At 39.4% G+C, this 18,762-nt stretch overlaps 2 protein-coding genes and 1 pseudogene across 2 annotated transcripts; 1 reads left to right on the top strand and 2 right to left on the bottom strand.

Moving 5' to 3' along the window:
• Window positions 1-2,962: 2,962 nt before the first annotated feature.
• Window positions 2,963-4,845, bottom strand: LOC130408036 (zona pellucida sperm-binding protein 3-like). The gene is made up of 8 exons (XM_056731440.1): window positions 4,267-4,845; window positions 4,071-4,192; window positions 3,881-3,984; window positions 3,631-3,808; window positions 3,450-3,567; window positions 3,294-3,379; window positions 3,129-3,217; window positions 2,963-3,046 (listed from the first exon to the last, which is right to left on the bottom strand). The coding sequence occupies exons 1-8, from the start codon at window positions 4,843-4,845 to the stop codon at window positions 2,979-2,981; spliced, it is 1,344 nt and encodes a 447-aa protein (XP_056587418.1). The 3' UTR covers window positions 2,963-2,978.
• Window positions 4,846-6,566: 1,721 nt separating this feature from the next.
• LOC130408308 (zona pellucida sperm-binding protein 4-like) lies at window positions 6,567-8,333 on the top strand. The gene is made up of 8 exons (XM_056731794.1): window positions 6,567-6,873; window positions 6,941-7,128; window positions 7,196-7,293; window positions 7,368-7,525; window positions 7,635-7,827; window positions 7,897-8,044; window positions 8,125-8,197; window positions 8,263-8,333. The coding sequence occupies exons 1-8, from the start codon at window positions 6,567-6,569 to the stop codon at window positions 8,331-8,333; spliced, it is 1,236 nt and encodes a 411-aa protein (XP_056587772.1).
• Window positions 8,334-16,276: 7,943 nt separating this feature from the next.
• Window positions 16,277-17,991, bottom strand: LOC130408307 (zona pellucida sperm-binding protein 3-like; annotated as a pseudogene).
• Window positions 17,992-18,762: the final 771 nt, after the last annotated feature.

Below are 18,762 nucleotides of genomic sequence, written 5' to 3'. Positions count from 1 at the left end.
TTTTGAATGAATTCATTGTAGTATTTCAGCTCTTTGGGGTAAGTCAGTACATAGATGACTCCCAGCATCATTGCACATGCTTGGGCTACAGATCCAATGTTGTCCAGAATGATTTCTCCTTCAACATAAATACCAATGTCACCATGTGCTCCAATTTCTCCACCCTCCTTGTTGATGACATATATGCCCATGGTGGATATCTGCAGGTCTCTCTGGATGTCATCTCCTTCAATGTCCTGTATATTTGTAAAATATAGGTGAAAAAAAAATAGGATTTAATGACCTGAAAATTCTAAATGTCTTTATATTTAAAATATATAATTACACTGGTCAGTAAAACTTTTGAAAATATTTTTGTCAGTTAAATAAATGTTCAAGTGAATTAACAAATCACAGATTTTTGTTTTTATGGCATTGTGGAAAATAACAAAAATGGAGCAGAGACACAGAATTCAGAATAGATTTAGAGAAAGACAAACACAATGTTGGTTTTGTTTTTTTAATTGAACATTAAGAAAAATAATGAATAAAAGCCTGCCTTATCATTTCAAGAACCAAACTTTGGTTCAAAATGGTTTAAAATGTTTTAGCCAATTAATGAAAATCTCCTAACACAGACAAATGTACATCACCCTGTGACAACATCCATGTTGTTTTACTCTTCAGGATTTCATTTTCTCAACACAAAGTTTGTCCCGTAAGAGCTTGAGGAAGTGTCTAGGGAGAGGGAAGTCTGGGCATCCCTGCTTAGACTGCTGCCCCCGCGACCCAGCCCCGGATGAAGCGGAAGAGAATTGATGGATGGATGGATGGTAATCTCAATAAATGTATATTTGTTTTGCCTTGTGAAAAACCAACAAAAATAAATAAAAAGCATATCACTGAAAGTCTTATTTCAGTTCCGGGTTAGCGTGTCAGATTTGCGTTGTTCTGTGTAATGCCCGCTTACATGCCATTTCCGACACTGCACGCAGTAGACCATTAGACCAATCAGATCAGAGTAGGCTGACAGAAAGGAGGGTATTAGACAGATGAATCGCCAATCAAATCAATTGAGAGTCAGAAAAGAAGTGAGGTAATAATAACTGGATATTATTAGACGTACGGATGTACGTAATCTTGTTGTTGCACACTACATAAACCAAAGTAGGACCTTAAAAACCACAAAATATTGGTGCGATATGGGATGCATAATTTCTTCCAGCATGAATCCCAGCTTTAAGTTTCATGTGTAGCAGCTCACTTGAAACGATTTGCAAGACTTCTCATTGCAAGAGTTCTGAGTGCCAGAAGAAAAATTCCACTTCTACTGTATTCTGAAAATTTATAAAATCACAGGAGTGAGTACACCCCTCACATTTATGTAAACATTTTATTATATCTTTTTGTGTGACAACACTGAAGAAATGACACTTTGCTATAATCTAAAGTAGTAAGTGTACAGCTTTTATAGGAATGTAAAAAAATCAACACACAGCCATCTCGACTTGAGCAGCCATTTTCAAATATTTTTTATCATTCTGTTAAAAATAAATACCTTTACAATCTGATATGTGATAGAGGAAAAGTTCAACAAACAGCAGTCCTGAACCCACGACGAAATGTTGGTAACATGCTTTACGCTCCACCCCATTTGAACAGTCAATATTCGTGTGCTTTTCTTACATTTTGTCTATTCCAATCTGATACTGATGGGCGGAGTTAGCATAAATAGCATCTGCTTACAAGGAGGGCTACTAGCACGGTGAATGGACACTCCATATCTTTTTTTTTTCTTTCAATAATTGGTGGGGACAAAATTTACCACCCTTCCACCTGCAAAATACACCTATGCTCTTTACCCTCTGGGATTCTTCAATTAGGAGTCACGCCTTAAAACATGCATCTTATTTTTTTTCTGGACAATTGTAGTACAAATTTGTTCAATAACATTTTCTTTTTTGTTTCGCAAGAAACAGCTTTCCGCTGTAATGACGGTCAAAAGCTAAAATTCCCCAGAGAGCAGGTAGCAGAGAGCGAAGTTTGTAGGTGCATTTCTGGCCATTTTTTTATGTGACTTTGCTACATCCACTTACTCTAGGACATGAACATATCTTCATGGAACGCATCTTTACCAAAGATCCCAATGATTTTTGGCATAAAAGAAAAATTGTCACCTGCCATGTAACAATACGTGACTAATGCCACTATAGGACTGGTTTTGTAGTCCAGGGTCACCAAAATGTGTTGTGTAACAGTAACTGCCTGTTTTTACTAAAAATCAGTTGGCAGGTAGAGGTTCAAGTCACCGGACATTGGAATATGCGGCAAAAAGTTCTATCACTATCCCCTAAAGATATTCTCTGAATAAACAGTCCAATACAGTTAAGGGTTTAACGCGAAGGTTGTCAGTTGCGTTGCTAAAAGGAAATTGATAAGCCAAAATCTAATAGCATGTGCATACTAAAGCAAACATTGTGTACAGGGGCAAGAATTAATGTTCATGCTTCAGCAATGTCACTCAAGAAAGACTGTAGCTTAATTAAAACACCACATGCCACATATGCATTGCAGTAACTGCTAGAGAAGCCATATCATTAACATGGAGTTCTTTACAAGCTACATGAGTCTTTGCAGCGCCAAGCCTAAAACATCCTTGACCCTCAGAAAACACTTCAACCTAATCTAGAGAAGAATTTTCAGTTTGTGTGAAGTTCTAAATCGTTGTTCACCCATTTTACCTCAGGGTATAGGGATGTTATTTTTGGGAAGGTACAAGCTTTTGTACCTACCATCCATTACCTAGCAAAAAATCAGTAAGAGTGCTGTAACAAGTACACGCTTTCCAAGGTAAAAGGGCTTTGAGTGACAAATTAGAACAATAAAATGGCAAACATCTAAATGAGATATGCAAGACTTCCTGAAGGACGACCACTTATAGACCATGTATAAATCACTTAAAAGGTTTATTCATCACATGTCCTCATGGCCATTTCAAATTAAAGTCGACCAAAGCCAAATTCCTTCACATTCAGGGGCCCAATAGATGCTTGCTCCCACCTTAGATCTATGGAGAACAGACAAGTAGTGAGAAACTTCCAAGACCATAATCAGAATCACTTTTAGTTAGTCCGTGTTTCAACACATACCTCCAAGAACCTGATCGCTTGCACTACTGCTGCTACAGGTAGAGTCACAGCAGCCACACACCTGATCAGATTCATCCACAGACACCCAGCTGCCAAACAAAGACACATCCTCAATGATAAACGTCATCCTACAGACCCAGTGAAGGCCATTTGGGGGCAACATACCCATTAGAGGAGAACGAGCAAGCCTTGTGCTCAGAATTTGTTGGAGTGGCTACAGGAACCGCCTTCAAAATGCATGTGATGTAGACCTGCAAAGACAACAGGGTTCGGGTTTCCAAACAGTGCACTAGAATGTACTCAACTAAAGCAAATACATACCAGCCCACTGTTCGCTTGCTGAAACCGGAAAGCCTCCAGCTGAAATTGCAGCTTATCAATTTGAGTTCGAGGCAGGTAGCGAGAGCTCGAGCCGGTGAACTTTGCGTCAACCAGGCACCTGGTGAAGAATGAAGTTAAACACCATGGAATACTTCTAGGATAAGCTGGGTACATGCCTTACCCATTATTCTCAATGAAGGAGTATCTGGGAGCGGAGTTCACGTCAGGGGACATTGTGGCTACGCAACGGTCCACAAACACACGTAGAGGTACATGGTTGAACGGCTTCACAGAGGCCTCAATATTCACAATGTCACCGAGGAAATACTGGTTTGAGGGTCTCTCAAACTGCCACTCATCTTGTAAGGAAAAAAATTGATAAGGTCTACAAAATTGAGTTGAAACTACATTAAACCCTACATAATACATACCAGTCATAAGCTTGAGGGAGAAGACCAAACGCTCTTCTGCAACCTTAGTATCCGCATATGGTAACCACGTGGGCACCAGGACATTGCTGCTCACATTATGCATTCTGTAGATTATAGAAAAAGGTTGGTCACCGCAATATATTTTTACTACACGCATGAGAATAGAGCCACCTTGAACCCAGAACCGTACCTTGGATAGTGACACTCAATACTGACCACAGCACCACTACTCCGGACAATAGGAACACCATTTGAAAACTCTTGGGGAGTATAGACAAGGGAGAATGTATAAACAAGCTCATCTTCGGTCACCTAAACAAACAAGAGTGTTACTAAAGAATTATTCAAAACTAAATCACTTTTGGGAAGAGGATCAGTCTTCTCACAGTTAACATGCTGCCACATCCATGCAGTTCTGATTCAAAGAGGAGCACTCTAGCATTATTGTCCTGCCCTGTTGGTCCACAGCCTCCCAGTGCAAAACCTGAAGCCATTAGTAGTTGTCCAGTCCCAAAGAAGTCCTCCATCACTTCCACATACACGGAATTCTCACCACACTGAGCCCCTACACTATTGGGAGACAAAGGGTTCCGCAGCTCAAAAGGAATCTCTGGCTGTACAGGTTCTTCAGGTAGGCTTGGAAAAGTCCACGTCAGTTTTTCCATGGGACCCTGCAAAAGCTGTTTAGACTGAACACCAAGAGGATCTTGACCAGGCTTTCCACCAACAACACCAGGAGTCTGCATTGAAAACTGAGAAGGAAATCTCTGTGGCACAAGCATGGGGTTGTTGGTTTGAGGAGACTGAAGCATTCTGGTTTCACTCTGCTGAGGAACTTGCATTTGTGACCAAGGCCTAAATGTACTAGGGTTCTGTGTTTGAGCTGATCTTCCTCGCCATTGTGCATCCGACATGCCAAATGCAAGCACCAGTACCAAACCAAATCCAGCTTGAAACAGCCCCATCATTGCTGTACTTCAGTTTCCATGAAGCATTCGAAGGCCAGCATAAACATTTATAAGTCTGGAAATCAGGCTACACCCCTCTAATGATTGGCGTAATGCTATTCTAGACTTGTTCATTTACCTTTCCAGCTTGCAACAGGTGGATGTTGTTGGACAATTAGAACGCAGATGGAAATTGGGACGTTAGTACTTTGTATTAAGCTTTTTTAAATGAGGCCTTGTCCACACCTACACGGGTATACTGAATCCGAAAAGGCATACTTGCTTACTATATAGTAGGCAAAAAGCAGTCGGCAAACGATTAGTACGTCGTATCGTCTGTTTTCCCAAAACAGTATGCGAGAAATTGCCGTTTGGCTTACTGGTGACGCCAAGATTCCGATGAACTCAGCGACAGACACTTCTATATTAATATATCCCATGAGCCCACGGAACAGAATACCAGACAGGACCGCAAAACAGTCTCAGCCGACATTCATGTACAAGTAAACATGTTGTTTATTATTGTAAAGCTAATGTAACATAAACATTGACCTTGATATGTTCTTAAATTGACCGTGTTTTATAATGTGCTTTGTTTTCAATTCAAAGCATTAATATTGAGCTTTCAGCATTTCATTTACGTTCGATTTCTATATGTATATTTGCCATTAAAATATTATTGCTAAAATGTTCTTTTTTAACTCACAGATAAACAAAATTCATGATAATTATTCACAAGATCATTTTAATGAGGCGGTTTTAACGGACACAGGTTTGGCTCAATTCAACTTTCTTATAACCTTTCATAAACGAATAATTACAAAAAACAAATAAGCCCCAAACCAATCGATTACTAAAATTAAATTACTCATTTATCCAAACGAAAAATAAAGAGACATTTTAAAATGGTGAGGTTTTAGGGACAAGGGAAGAAAAAAACAGATGAGGAGAAGGTGAAATGTAAATAACATTAATACAATAACTTGGTCGAATAACATTTGGATAATGTTCATTTTGAAACATACTATGCACAAAACAAAAACACCACGGAAGAGATTTCCTCAGGTTTTATTAATACGTCAATAGTAGGAATATTAGAGCAACGTATCTACGTGAGAGACATCAACCAATAGACAGAATACAGACAAAAGAATAATAAGCAATTTTCTGTTACAAAAACATTCCATTGGCATACCGCCTACTGCCTCTTCACCTTAAAGTTTTTGTGCCCCTTCAATTAACATTTCGACGTGAAATCATTTTCGAATGCTACTATGGTTCCATGTTACATTTTCTTCGCAGTCTGTTTTAAGGAAGGCTTTCATTTGAATGTGTCCTTGTTTTGTTTCGAATGTATGGTCAATGAATAAAGGAATTAATCAAAATGACCCAATTTCCTTCCGTTTGTCGCGCCCCACCTGTCATGTGTCTATTCACCACCAGTGGGGCCCTCCCCACCACTTTGAGAATCTTGAACTTGAAAACTTAAAAGCAAACAAATGTTGAGAACTTTTCATTTCTGAAAGTACGCTTTATTTTCACTAGCTTGGTAGAGATTGGTCAAAACACGATCATATAACATCTTGAGATTGAAAAGAATTTACCCTGTATGTAGCTTCCAGCAGGTCTGGAGAACAATCATTGTAAATTGATCAAGGGGGCGCTGCAAATTCTGACCGAGGGTTTAAAGAGTATATAAGACTAAACACAGGATTCTTAGAGTGTCTACTTGTGGCAAGATGGCGGGAAGTACAGGGATTGGTTGTCTTGTGGCTTTTTGTGCATGGTTTTGTGCGTTTGGTCATGCCGTGCCACAGTTCGGTAATTTTCCCCAGGAGCCTCAATCTCCAGTCTTCCAGCAAACTGAACAGCAGTTTTCTCAGAAGTTTCCACTTCAGAAGCCAGTGGTGCAGTCAGAACCTCTTGACAAGTGTGCTGTAGCTGATTATGAGCAGATCCAGTGTGGACAACCTGCTATCAGTGGTGCAGAGTGTGAAGCTATAAACTGCTGCTTTAATGGATTGCAGTGTTATTATGGAATGTCAGGTAGGGGTGTGAAACCAGTTTCTTTCCAAGGTGATTACCTAATAACTTCCTCTGTCTCTCGTTACAGTGACTGTCCAGTGCATAAGAGATGGTCAGTTTGTGCTTGTGGTGGCTAGAGATGTTACTCTGCCTCGTCTGAGTCTGGACACGGTCCGTTTGCTGGGTGGAAGTGAAGCATCTTGTGGTCCTGTTGGTTCCACGCCTTCATTTGCCATATACCAGTTTCCAGTCACTGACTGTGGCACCAGCATGACTGTGAGTTTGCTGTCGATGATTTGGATGTCTGGAATAGATTTGATGTCAATCGTGTTTTTGCTTGCAGGAGGAAAATGGCTATGTGGTGTATGAGAACAGAATGACTTCATCCTATGAAGTGGGGATTGGACCTCTTGGCTCCATCACAAGGGACAGTCAATTTGAGTAGGTCATCTGGGTTTCCTCTCAGTACTGTGAATTCTTGACCGTATGAAAGAAGCTCTTTGTTTGTTGTCTAGACTGCTCTTCCAGTGTAGATATTCTGCCACTGCTGTGGAAGCTCTGGTTGTTGATGTCAACACCGTTCCACCACCTCCACCTGTAGCTGCTCCTGGACCCCTCAGGGTTGAGCTTAGACTGGCAAATGGCCAATGTGTCACTAAAGGCTGTGCAGAAGGTAACGATGTGCTCGTCTTCAAAAAAATGCTTCTCACAAGAGGAGTGGTACATTTGTAGCACTGGTCTCAAACTCTAGCTGGGCAGTAACAATAAGCGTTTATTCTCAGGAGATGAGGCGTACACGTCCTACTACGGTGAGGATGAGTATCCAGTCACAAAGGTCCTGCGAGAGCCTGTGTATGTTGAGGTGCGCATTTTGGAGAGGACTGACCCAAATCTTGTCCTGATGTTGGGACACTGTTGGGCGACATCAGCTCCTAGTCCTCTCAGTCTACCCCAGTGGGATCTTCTAGTTGATGGGTGAGTAGGATCCCAAGCATTTGTCGAGAGTGTGCTGTGAACGAGTCCTGACTGTCACTTCTGGTTTAGCTGTCCTTACCAGGATGACCGTTACCTGACGGCACTGGTTCCTGAAATTGGTTTGTCTGGTCTCCAGTTCCCAACCCACTACAAGCGCTTTGTTGTGAAGATGTTCACGTTTGTCGATCCATCATCACTCGCCCCTCTGCAGGAGACTGTATGATTTCCTACAGCCTTTTTCGTATCCTCTAAATTGCCTCTTTATATTTGTTGCTAAAGCTGATCTTTGTTGGACAGATCTATATTCACTGTAGTACCGCGGTGTGCCACCCTGCTTCTGGTTCCTGTGAGCAGAGCTGTGCCAGGAAAAGTAGGTGTAACTTTGGTTTGTATACGATGTCAAAAGACATCAGTTTCATATGACTCTTGTTGCAGGGAGAGCTGTTGCTGAAAATAGGAGTGAAGAAACTGTGGTTTCCAGTGGAGGTGTTTTCTTCACGATGTAAATTTCATTGCTGATTTTAATAAAGTTATTACACTACATCTGTTCTCAGCATTTGTTTGCACGGTGGCATTTTCAGGAGTTTTTTTACCCACAATGACAATTGAAGTGTCTTGAGATAAAAAGAGCTGGTTTTAAAGGAAACGACAGAAGGTTAACTGTTCAGAGATGTGCTTTTAAACCGCTTGATATCTGATGATTTTTTGCTGTACAGACCAGAGATGCATTGTGGCGCAACACTCATTAACTGTCTTGATTCCCTGTGACACTTAAAACTCTGATAATAAAAAAAGGTTTGGCATTTGAAAGCTATCTTGGAACTGAAAATGAAGACTTGATAAGTGGAGCTTTTAGGGGAATTTCTAAACATGGAGTAATTGAAATTGTTCAATACATTTTTTCGACCTGCGTTTGTTGGTAAACGTAGAGCCCAACATTACGGTGAAGAAATAACCGTTTCATAACTTGGTCCCTTATTGGACAACTCTCCTGGAAGAGCATGCGACACGGCCACAGGAGGATCATGCGCAGACATCACTTTCACTTGCAACAGGAGAGTGAGAGAGCATGCGTTCGCGAAATTCAGGTGTTTGTTTGTTCACGGCATTTTGGTGATGAATGTAATATAAACTGTGGATATAACGCTAGATTTGGAGGAATTTTGAAACCGATATATGGACTCATCCCAGTGCTAAAAGAATCCGGACATGCCGATTGTGGAGAGTGAAACTGATGTATGTTTTGTTTACAATTGGAAGCGCATGTGCTTTGGTTCAGCCTACCCCTCTCTCTCGCACGCGCTCTGTTTTCGGAACAATCTCAAAGCTCTATCTTTTATTAATGTGATCAAATTTAATACTCTTTGAAGATACGAAGTATGCAATACTACTATATAAGTACTCAAGATTAATATGAGATTGGCAGACACCCCGTGTGTTACGCCCGCTTTGGAGTCAAATTAAAAGTGGGTACTTTTATTCTTGAGTATATTTCTTTTAGAAATTCTGCACTTTTACTTCGTTAAACTGCGTGACGTTCCCTCGTTCCTTCATGCATTATAAAATGCGTTGTTTATTTCAAGGTTTTCGTTTCTTTTTCCGGGTAGTCCCGAGTGACTAATTCTTTTGAGTCGATTCTTTTGAAAGTGTTAATTGAACAATGGGCAAAACCGTTTGATGGGTTCAAGAATCAGTGATTTGTTCAGTTCGCAGCACGATCTGAATTATATGAAGCGGCGGATTACTCACTCCTCGTAGGGCGAATCTTAAAAAAAGTAGAACACAAAGACCGTTTGATGAAGTGTATATGAATCTATATCTATCCAATCAAAACTGCAAATGTGTCATATTTGTAACCCAAATAAATATGTACAATTAAAAAATAAGAATAGACTATTGTATGGTACAAGGTATAAGCTATATACAGCAGAATGACATATCATTTACAGAAAAAGTTGTATAAAAATAGATGGTGCACTGAAAAATTTTTTATGTTGACTTTACATCATTTTTTATGTCAAGGGGTTGCACAAAATAAATTTATCTAAAACCCAGATATATTTTTTAAGTTGACTGTACTTATATTTTATAAGTTGATTGTACTCATATTTCATAAGTGGATTGTACTTATATTTTATAAATTGGTTTTACTTATCTCGTTCAGTAATTTCAGTTTAATTATAGTCATAATTTCAGCGAAACTATTTTGAGTAGAATTTATTTGTTTTTTGTTCCGTACACTCAAAATTGTGCAACCAGATCAGTCTGTTGTGATTGGTCGGTGTCCCTCTCAGTGCACGTGAATTCATAAGCTTTGGCTTGTAAACAGTAGCAATGGCATCAACTTCACTTCATCAGTTAAAAACATGTGGATCCATCGAAGTGAAACGGAGGTCTGCTTGTGCATACGCAAACGTCAATCTTTGTTAGAGATCACTTTTTTTTTCTACAATGCGAGGGAAATTACACCGAAGTGAATGGCGTCAGACCAGTTACATTATCACTGATAACAGAAGCGTTTTTATATTGGACCCGAGTTGGATAATAAAACAAACAGATTGACTAGGAGACTGCAAGCAGAACCTCAGAGGACGTTTCATAGAAGTGTTATAGACAGAGGTAAGCGCACACACACACAATATCAGTGTATTACACAGAACAGCTTTCACAGCCGATGTTAAAATCATGGAAGCTGTTATTTGAAAGTTGGTTATCTTAGAATGTGTATAGCTGAATTCTTATTACCAAAGGTATGAATGTGATAAAAGTGAAAGTAGTTTAGCGCGCAGCTCAGTCACATGTTTACAATCTCTGATAACCAATCACTACTCCAGCGGTTCTTCCTCTTCTCTGAGGAAGGCCTTGCCCATTTTTGGGCGTATTTCTGTGGGCGGGGGTTATGAAAAGCACTTGGAATAGTGACATTATGTACCGGCAGGAAGCAGAGGACTGTAGTAAATTCCAGCCGTTCTCAGTAGTCCTTGAAAAGTGAATTCTATTAAAGACAATATCTTGCTTGGCATTGAACTTTTGCTGGTATTATTTATGCTATAATAGCAATATTACACACTAACTAAAGTTTGAAAAATGGGTTAGCGGGGAATGGCCGGTTTAAGAGGCAGTTTACTGGAGAGGGATTAGCTTAATCCAGGACTAGGCCTAGGTTAAATAAGGATATTCAAATTGTTTTTAAAAACATATTTTACAAAAAAACCTTACATTGTGCATTTTGAGACAAAACATTTGAAGTGATATATTTTAATACAGTATTTGTCAGTGGAGGTTGTTTTTAATCAAGCGAATTCAAACATTTAAATTAGTCGGAGACTAGGCCTAAACCCTGTCCGGGAAACTGCCCCAAAGTTTTAAAAACAACTTCAGAAACCAGTTTCAAAATAAGCCTTTTATTGTTCCGATAACCACAAAGATAGATGCATACGAAATGTACACTATGTTGCAGGCATGAATTTCATAGTAAGAACAATGCTTATAATAGATGACAGCATTCACACTGAGAGTGGGAGTCATGTGGTGTTGAATGTGGTGTTGAACAGCTCAATAGCTGAAATGAACAAATGACATATTCGGGAAGTATAAAATAACTTAAATAAATAATTGTATGTAATGCATAGAATTGAATGTAACATGCATTATTTTTTTGGGAGTAAAATGGTATTTAAGCTGTGGTGACTGGGCTGGTTTTGGTAAACAAATCTGGCAACCTTGTAGTAGTATTCCAACAGACTATTTCACCTCTTGCAGTATTTCCAGCTATCACAACATTTAACAAGGCATACCAATATATTGCATGTAGAAATAAATGTTCACATCATAGCTTCCCTCGCAGTCTGGGAATCGGGCCTGTTTTACATTGTCAAAAATCACTAGCAATGCTTGCCTTTGATAAATGTCTTTAAATGATCAGCGTACCGGAATACCAACCTGCCAACAATGACAAAAATGATGCGTTAGATACAAGGGTTTAGAGTCCAATTGACTAGTTCTTGCTAGGTATCATTATGTTTCTCTCTTCATCAGTTTGCAACTCTCTGAGTCTTAAGATTACACACATGGCAGATGCATAAAACAGCAGGGAGGAGATAAAGTAATGATAGAATAAATTGACCAATGAGTTTAGCTGGGTTTCGATGTTCAGTAACTTTATCTGACAAAATTTTTGTATTTGTATACCAGCACAGTGGAAAATTACAACTTTACAACATTGTCTCGTGACATTATTGAAAATCCATTTTTACAATACAAATACATCAACCAAATTAAGATTTATTATGTAACTAATAAACTAACTAACAAACAAAAACTTTGATCTATCAATTTGTACCCTGCTAACTTGCACGGTATTAAATAAGGAGAAAGTGTTCTCTCTTTCTCTCTTGCCATAATGTTAAGGTGGTATTTACATTAGCTCATTGTTGTTTGAAAATGGCTTTATAAAATGAAACTGATCCTCGTTTATACTGCCGTATCCACATGTGTTTTAGAAAAAATCAGCGTTTACAGTACGCTACTGAAAACGCATGTCACATGATCATTCAGACACGCTGGGCAGGCGCAAACAAATGTACACAATGGTTGAGGACAGTTGGTTACTAGTCACCGACCGACCAGTTCCTTTACATGATGGCTTGGAAATGAAAGGAAGTCTTCACATGAATAACATTAGATGTGGTAATGTTATTAGGCTTGTTTGATTTCAATCCGACGCCACGTTGACCGATCGACAGACGACTTCGCAAAACTGTGTGAGCTTTTTAAAAGCATACGGCTCTCGATTCTCTCGTGTTGCTGTAATGTCACCGTGTCGATCCGTGAACAGCTTGAAGTTAAAGAAGCCTGTTTGTTGTTTACACGGTTCTTGCAAGGCTGGTCATTGTTGCCTTCATGTAACGTAATTGGATATGAATGGGGCTTAAAGAATCAGGAAAGCAAACACAATGATATAAATGACACAATCAGTAAGCGAATGTGGGCATCCACGCTTGCATGGCTCTGTTTTCGTCCATTTACATAGAAACGCAACCACCGAGTTTTCAAACTAAAACGGGGTCTGTGGAACAAAAAAAATGCTCCAAAGTCTTTGTAAATCAATTTAAAAACGAAATGAAATATAAAACAATTTTGTAATGTAAATCAAAAGGCCTCAGGACTTTTTTGCTCTTTGTCCCTAATGCATTTACTTAAAAAAACACATTTCATTCCCTGAAATTTTCATTGTTTTTTTGTTCCTTTATGTACAGTGTGAAGTATACAGGTGAAGTAACACAAAAGCAGTGCCACAGACTGATTGATTCCATGCCACGCCGGATTGCTGCAGTAATTCAGGCAAAAGGAGCAACCAATCTAAGTATTGAGTGCTGTACATGCTCATACTAAACATGTTCATACTTTTCAGTTGGCCAAGACTTCTAAAAATCCTTTCTTTGTATTGTTCTTAAGTAATATTCAAATTTTCTAAGATAGTGAATTCGGGGTTTTCATTAGTTGTCAGTTATAATCATCAAAATTAAAAGAAATAAATACGTGAAATATATCAGACTGTTTGGAATGAATGTAAACATTGAATGGAATTAGTGAAATAAATCAACTTTCTGATGATGTTCTAATTATATGACCAGCACCTGTTTACTATATACTGGGGTCTCAGACTGACTCAGGCGAGTGGCCATGGTTTCTGCACAGAACACAGACACGCCCCTTGTGTTTGAGAGCAGAGAACACAGCTCAATATTTTCAAGATTTTGAAACTTATTTTATTATGAACTTATTTTATTTACTTTTTCTAGGTTTTTATTCATATTTCGCGAAGTGGTTATTAACACATGTTTTTCTATGACGTGACAAACACACAACACATGTTTAATGTTGCTATACCTGTAGCAATTATTTATGTCCCTTCCAGGCAAAGATGAAATGAAAGGAAGGTCAGGTCACTCTCCAGCAAAGTCTCATGATCAAATAAACGTCTGATAAGATTTGGTGCTTTCCCAAAACTGCATAGGGCCTAAACCGCCCTCTGATGGGTTTCTTGGAATTATGAAGAATGGAACATATCAACTCAGTCTCTCCTTGAGCTCAACTCTACATGTGCTTGAGACACCAAACGTCATGTTTTACATGTGTTACAGCACATACTACACATACAAACAAACATCATAGACTTTGTGCTCTTATGAACCAGGAAATTCAAATATTTGGCTCCTTGAACTGTACAGTATCTTCACCAGACTTTCTTTAGAATGTTCCCCTCTCCAAACCTCTTTCTCTAGCGCCACCTAGAGGCAATTTTCCTTTAAAAATAACTATATACGATAATTGAAAATAAGAATTGCTGTTGGAAGGAGGAAGAGACCAAGACCATGACATACTGTATGCTTTGTAAACAATCAAAACATGTGAGAACTGTCTTAAGAAGTTTTTTCAAGAATAAATAATATTCCTAACTTTTTTTCAATTTAAATTTAAGAATTTAAAAAGGGCAGTTAAGCAGAATTGTCTTAAGAATGTTTTGTGAATCAGACCCTGGAGACTGCGGGGCATCAACATGTGCGTGAAACAAGAGAAACACTGACGGAGCATCTAATTTGCTTTCAGCTAGTTTTGAGCTATTCTGCCGTTTCTTGTGGTAAATATTAGTGTATTTTTGTTTCTACTGTATTCCATTTTTAAAGAGGATACAATGTTCTTACAGTGTAAATTGTTGCTGTGAATGTAAATTGTTGTGTGTGAATGTAAGCTGTCTGCCAAGTTGTAAATACGAAAGTGAACAAATTACAAAGTTATTATTTTGACTTTGAATGAGTCGTCTGTTGTTCTTATTTCAGTTCCGTGTCAGATTTGCGTCAATCTGTGTAATGCCCGCTTACATGCCATTTGCGACACTGCACGCAGTAGACCATTTGACCAATCAGATCAGAGTAGGCTGACAGAAAGGAGGGTATTAGACAGATGAATCGCCAATCAAATCAATTGAGAGTCAAAAAAGAAGTGAGGTAATAATAACTGGATATTATTAGACGTACGGATGTACGTAATCTTGTTGTTGCACACTACATAAACCAAAGTAGGACCTTAAAAATCACAAATTATTTACTCTAAAATACGAGACAAGTTGCGTCCTGTATCGATGCGATATGGGATGCATCATTTCTTCCAGCATGAATTCCAGCTGTAAATTTCAAGTGTAGCAGCTCACTTGAAACGATTTGCAAGACTTCTGAGTGCCAGAAGAAAAATTCCACTTCTACTGTATACTGAAAATGTATAAAATCACAGAAGTGAGTAAACCCCTCACATTTATGTAAACATTTTATTATATCTTTTTGTGTGACAACACTGAAGAAATGACACTTTGCTACAATCTAAAGTAGTAAGTGTACAGCTTTTATAAGAGTGTAAAAAATCAACACACAGCCATCTCGACTTGAGCAGTCATTTTCAAATATTTTTTATCATTGTTAAAAATAAATACCTTTACAATCTGATATGTGATAGGGGAAAAGTTCAACAAAAACCCAGTCCGGAACCCACGACGACATGTTGGTAACACATCTTCATGGAACGCATCTTTACCGAAGATCCCAATGATTTTTGACAAAAGAAATTGTCACCTGCCATGTATTGTTGACTAATGCCACTATAGGACTGGTTTTGTAGTCCAGGGTCACCAAAATGTGTTGTGTAACAGTAACTGCCTGTTTTTACAAAAAAAAATCAGTTGGCAGGTAGAGTTTCAAGTCACCGGACATTGGAATATGCGACAAAAAGTTCCATCACTATCCCCTAAAGATATTCTCTGAATAAACAGTCCAATACAGTTAAGGGTTTAACGCGAAGGTTGTCAGTTGTGTTGCTTAAACGAAATTGTTAAGCCAAAATCTAATAGCATGTGCATACTAAATCAAACATTGTGTACAGGGGCAAGAATTAATGTTCATGCTTCAGCAATGTCACTCAAGAAAGACTGTAGCTTAATTAAAACACCACATGCCACATATGCATTGCAGTAACTGCTAGAGAAGCCATGTCACGAACATGGAGTTCTTTACAAGCTACATGAGTCTTTGCAGCGCCAAGCCTAAAACATCCTTGACCCTCAGAAAACACTTCAACCTAATCTAGAGAAGAATTTGCAGTTTGTGTGAAGTTCTAAATCGTTGTTCACCCATTTTACCTCAGGGTATAGGGATGTTATTTTTGGGAAGGTACAAGCTTTTGTACCTACCATCCATTACCTAGCAAAAAATCAGTAAGAGTGCTGTAACAAGTACACGCTTTTCAAGGTAAAAGGGCTTTGAGTGACAAATTTGAACAATAAAATGGCAAACATCTAAATGAGATATGCAAGACTTCCTGAAGGACGACCACTTATAGACCATGTATAAATCACTTAAAAGGTTTATTCATCACATGTCCTCATGGCCATTTCAAATTAAAGTCGACCAAAGGCAAATTCCTTCACATTCAGGGGCCCAATAGATGCTTGCTCCCACCTTAGATCTATGGAGAACAGACAAGTAGTGAGAAACTTCCAAGACCATAATCAGAATCACTTTTAGTTAGTGCGTGTTTCAACACATACCTCCAAGAACCTGATCGCTTGCACTACTGCTGCTACAGGTAGAGTCACAGCAGCCACACACCTGATCAGATTCATCCACAGACACCCAGCTGCCAAACAAAGACACATCCTCAATGATAAACGTCATCCTACAGACCCAGTGAAGGCCTTTTGGGGGCAACATACCCATTAGAGGAGAACGAGCAAGCCTTGTGCTCAGAATTTGTTGGAGTGGCTACAGGAACCGCCTTCAAAATGCATGTGATGTAGACCTGCAAAGACAACAGGGTTCAGGTTTCCAAACAGTGCACTAGAATGTACTCAACTAAAGCAAATACATACCAGCCCACTGTTCGCTTGCTGAAACCGGAAAGCCTCCAGCTGAAATTGCAGCTTATCAATTTGAGTTCGAGGCAGGTAGCGAGAGCTCGAGCCGGTGAACTTTGCGTCAACCAGGCACCTGGTGAAGAATGAAGTTAAACACCATGGAATACTTCTAGGATAAGCTGGGTACATGCCTTACCCATTATTCTCAATGAAGGAGTATCTGGGAGCGGAGTTCACGTCAGGGGACATAGTGGCTACGCAACGGTCCACAAACACAAGTAGAGGTACATGGTTGAACGTCTTCACAGAGGCCTCAATATTCACAATGTCACCGAGGAAATACTGGTTTGAGGGTCTCAAACTGCCACTCATCTTGTAGGGAAAAAAATTGATAAGGTCTACAAAATTGAGTTGAAACTACATTAAACCCTACATAATACATACATACCAGTCATAAGCTTGAGGGAGAAGACCAAACGCTCTTCTGCAACCTTAGTATCTGCATATGGTAACCACATGGGCACCAGGACATTGCTGCTCACATTATGCATTCTGTAGATTATAGAAAAAGGTTGGTCACCGCAATATAATTTTACTACACGCATGAGAATAGAGCCACCTTGAACCCAGAACCGTACCTTGGATAGTGACACTCAATACTGACCACAGCACCACTACTCCGGACAATAGGAACACCATTTGAAAACTCTTGGGGAGTATAGACCAGGGAGAATGTATAAACAAGCTCATCTTCGGTCACCTAAAAAAACAAGAGTGTTACTAAAGAATTATTCAAAACTAAATCACTTTTGGGAAGAGGATCAGTCTTCTCACAGTTAACATGCTGCCACATCCATGCAGTTCTGATTCAAAGAGGAGCACTCGAGCATTATTGTCCTGCCCTGTTGGTCCACAGCCTCCCAGTGCAAAACCTGAAGCCATTAGTAGTTGTCCAGTCCCAAAGAAGTCCTCCATCACTTCCACATACACGGAATTCTCACCACACTGAGCCCCTACACTATTGGGAGACAAAGGGTTCCGCAGCTCAAAAGGAATCTCTGGCTGTACAGGTTCTTCGGGTAGGCTTGGAGAAGACACATCAGTTTTTCCATGGGACCCTGCAAAAGCTGTTTAGACTGAACACCAAGAGGATCTTGACCAGGCTTTCCACCAACAACACCAGGAGTCTGCATTGAAAACTGAGAAGGAAATCTATGTGGCACAAGCATGGGGTTGTTGGTTTGAGGAGACTGAAGCATTCTGGTTTCACTCTGCTGAGGAACTTGCATTTGTGACCAAGGCCTAAATGTACTAGGGTTCTGTGTTTGAGCTGATCTTCCTCGCCATTGTGCATCCGACATGCCAAATGCAAACACCAGTACCAAACCAAATCCAGCTTGAAACAGCCCCATCATTGCTGTACTTGAGTTTCCATGAAGCATTGGAAGGCCAGCATAAACATTTATACATTTGGGAATCAGGCTACACCCCTCTAATGATTGGCGTAATGCTATTCTAGACTTGTTCATTTACCTTTCCAGCTTGCAACAGGTGGATGTTGTTGGACAATTAGAACGCAGATGGAAATTGGGACGTTAGTACTTTGTATTAAGCTTTTGTAAATGAGGCCTTGTCCACACCTACACGGGTATTCTGAATCCGAAAAGGCATCCTTGCTTATTATATAGTAGGCAAAAAGCAGTCGACAAACGATTAGTATGTCGTATCGTCTGTATTCCCAAAACAGTATGCGAGAAATTGCCGTTTGGCTTACTGGTGACGCCCAGATTCCGATGAACTCAGCGACAGACACTTCTATATTAATATATCCCATGAGCCCACGGAACAGAATACCAGACAGGACCGCAAAACAGTCTCAGCCGACATTCATGTACAATTAAACATGTTGTTAATTATTGTAAAGCTAATGTAACATAACCATTGACCTTGATATGTTCTTAAATTGACCGTGTTTTATATTGTGCTTTGTTTTCAATTCAAAGCATTAAAATTGAGCTTTCAGCAGTTAA

The sequence above is a fragment of the Triplophysa dalaica genome, chromosome 19, assembly GCF_015846415.1.
Source record: "Triplophysa dalaica isolate WHDGS20190420 chromosome 19, ASM1584641v1, whole genome shotgun sequence".
NCBI classification, from domain to species: Eukaryota; Metazoa; Chordata; class Actinopteri; order Cypriniformes; family Nemacheilidae; genus Triplophysa; species Triplophysa dalaica.
This window is presented reverse-complemented; position numbering and strand designations above follow the sequence as displayed.

Coding starts and splice junctions, on each gene's coding strand:
- LOC130408308 (XM_056731794.1), top strand. CDS start 6,567: ATGGCGGGAAGTACAGGGATTGGTTGTCTTGTGGCTTTTTGTGCATGG. Junction 7,129..7,195: donor ACTGTGGCACCAGCATGACT/GTGAGTTTGCTG, acceptor TTTTGCTTGCAG/GAGGAAAATGGCTATGTGGT. Junction 8,198..8,262: donor GCAGAGCTGTGCCAGGAAAA/GTAGGTGTAACT, acceptor CTCTTGTTGCAG/GGAGAGCTGTTGCTGAAAAT.
- LOC130408036 (XM_056731440.1), bottom strand. CDS start 4,845: ATGGGGCTGTTTCAAGCTGGATTTGGTTTGGTACTGGTGCTTGCATTT. Junction 4,193..4,266: donor GATGTGGCAGCATGTTAACT/GTGAGAAGACTG, acceptor TTGTTTGTTTAG/GTGACCGAAGATGAGCTTGT. Junction 3,985..4,070: donor ATTGAGTGTCACTATCCAAG/GTACGGTTCTGG, acceptor TATAATCTACAG/AATGCATAATGTGAGCAGCA.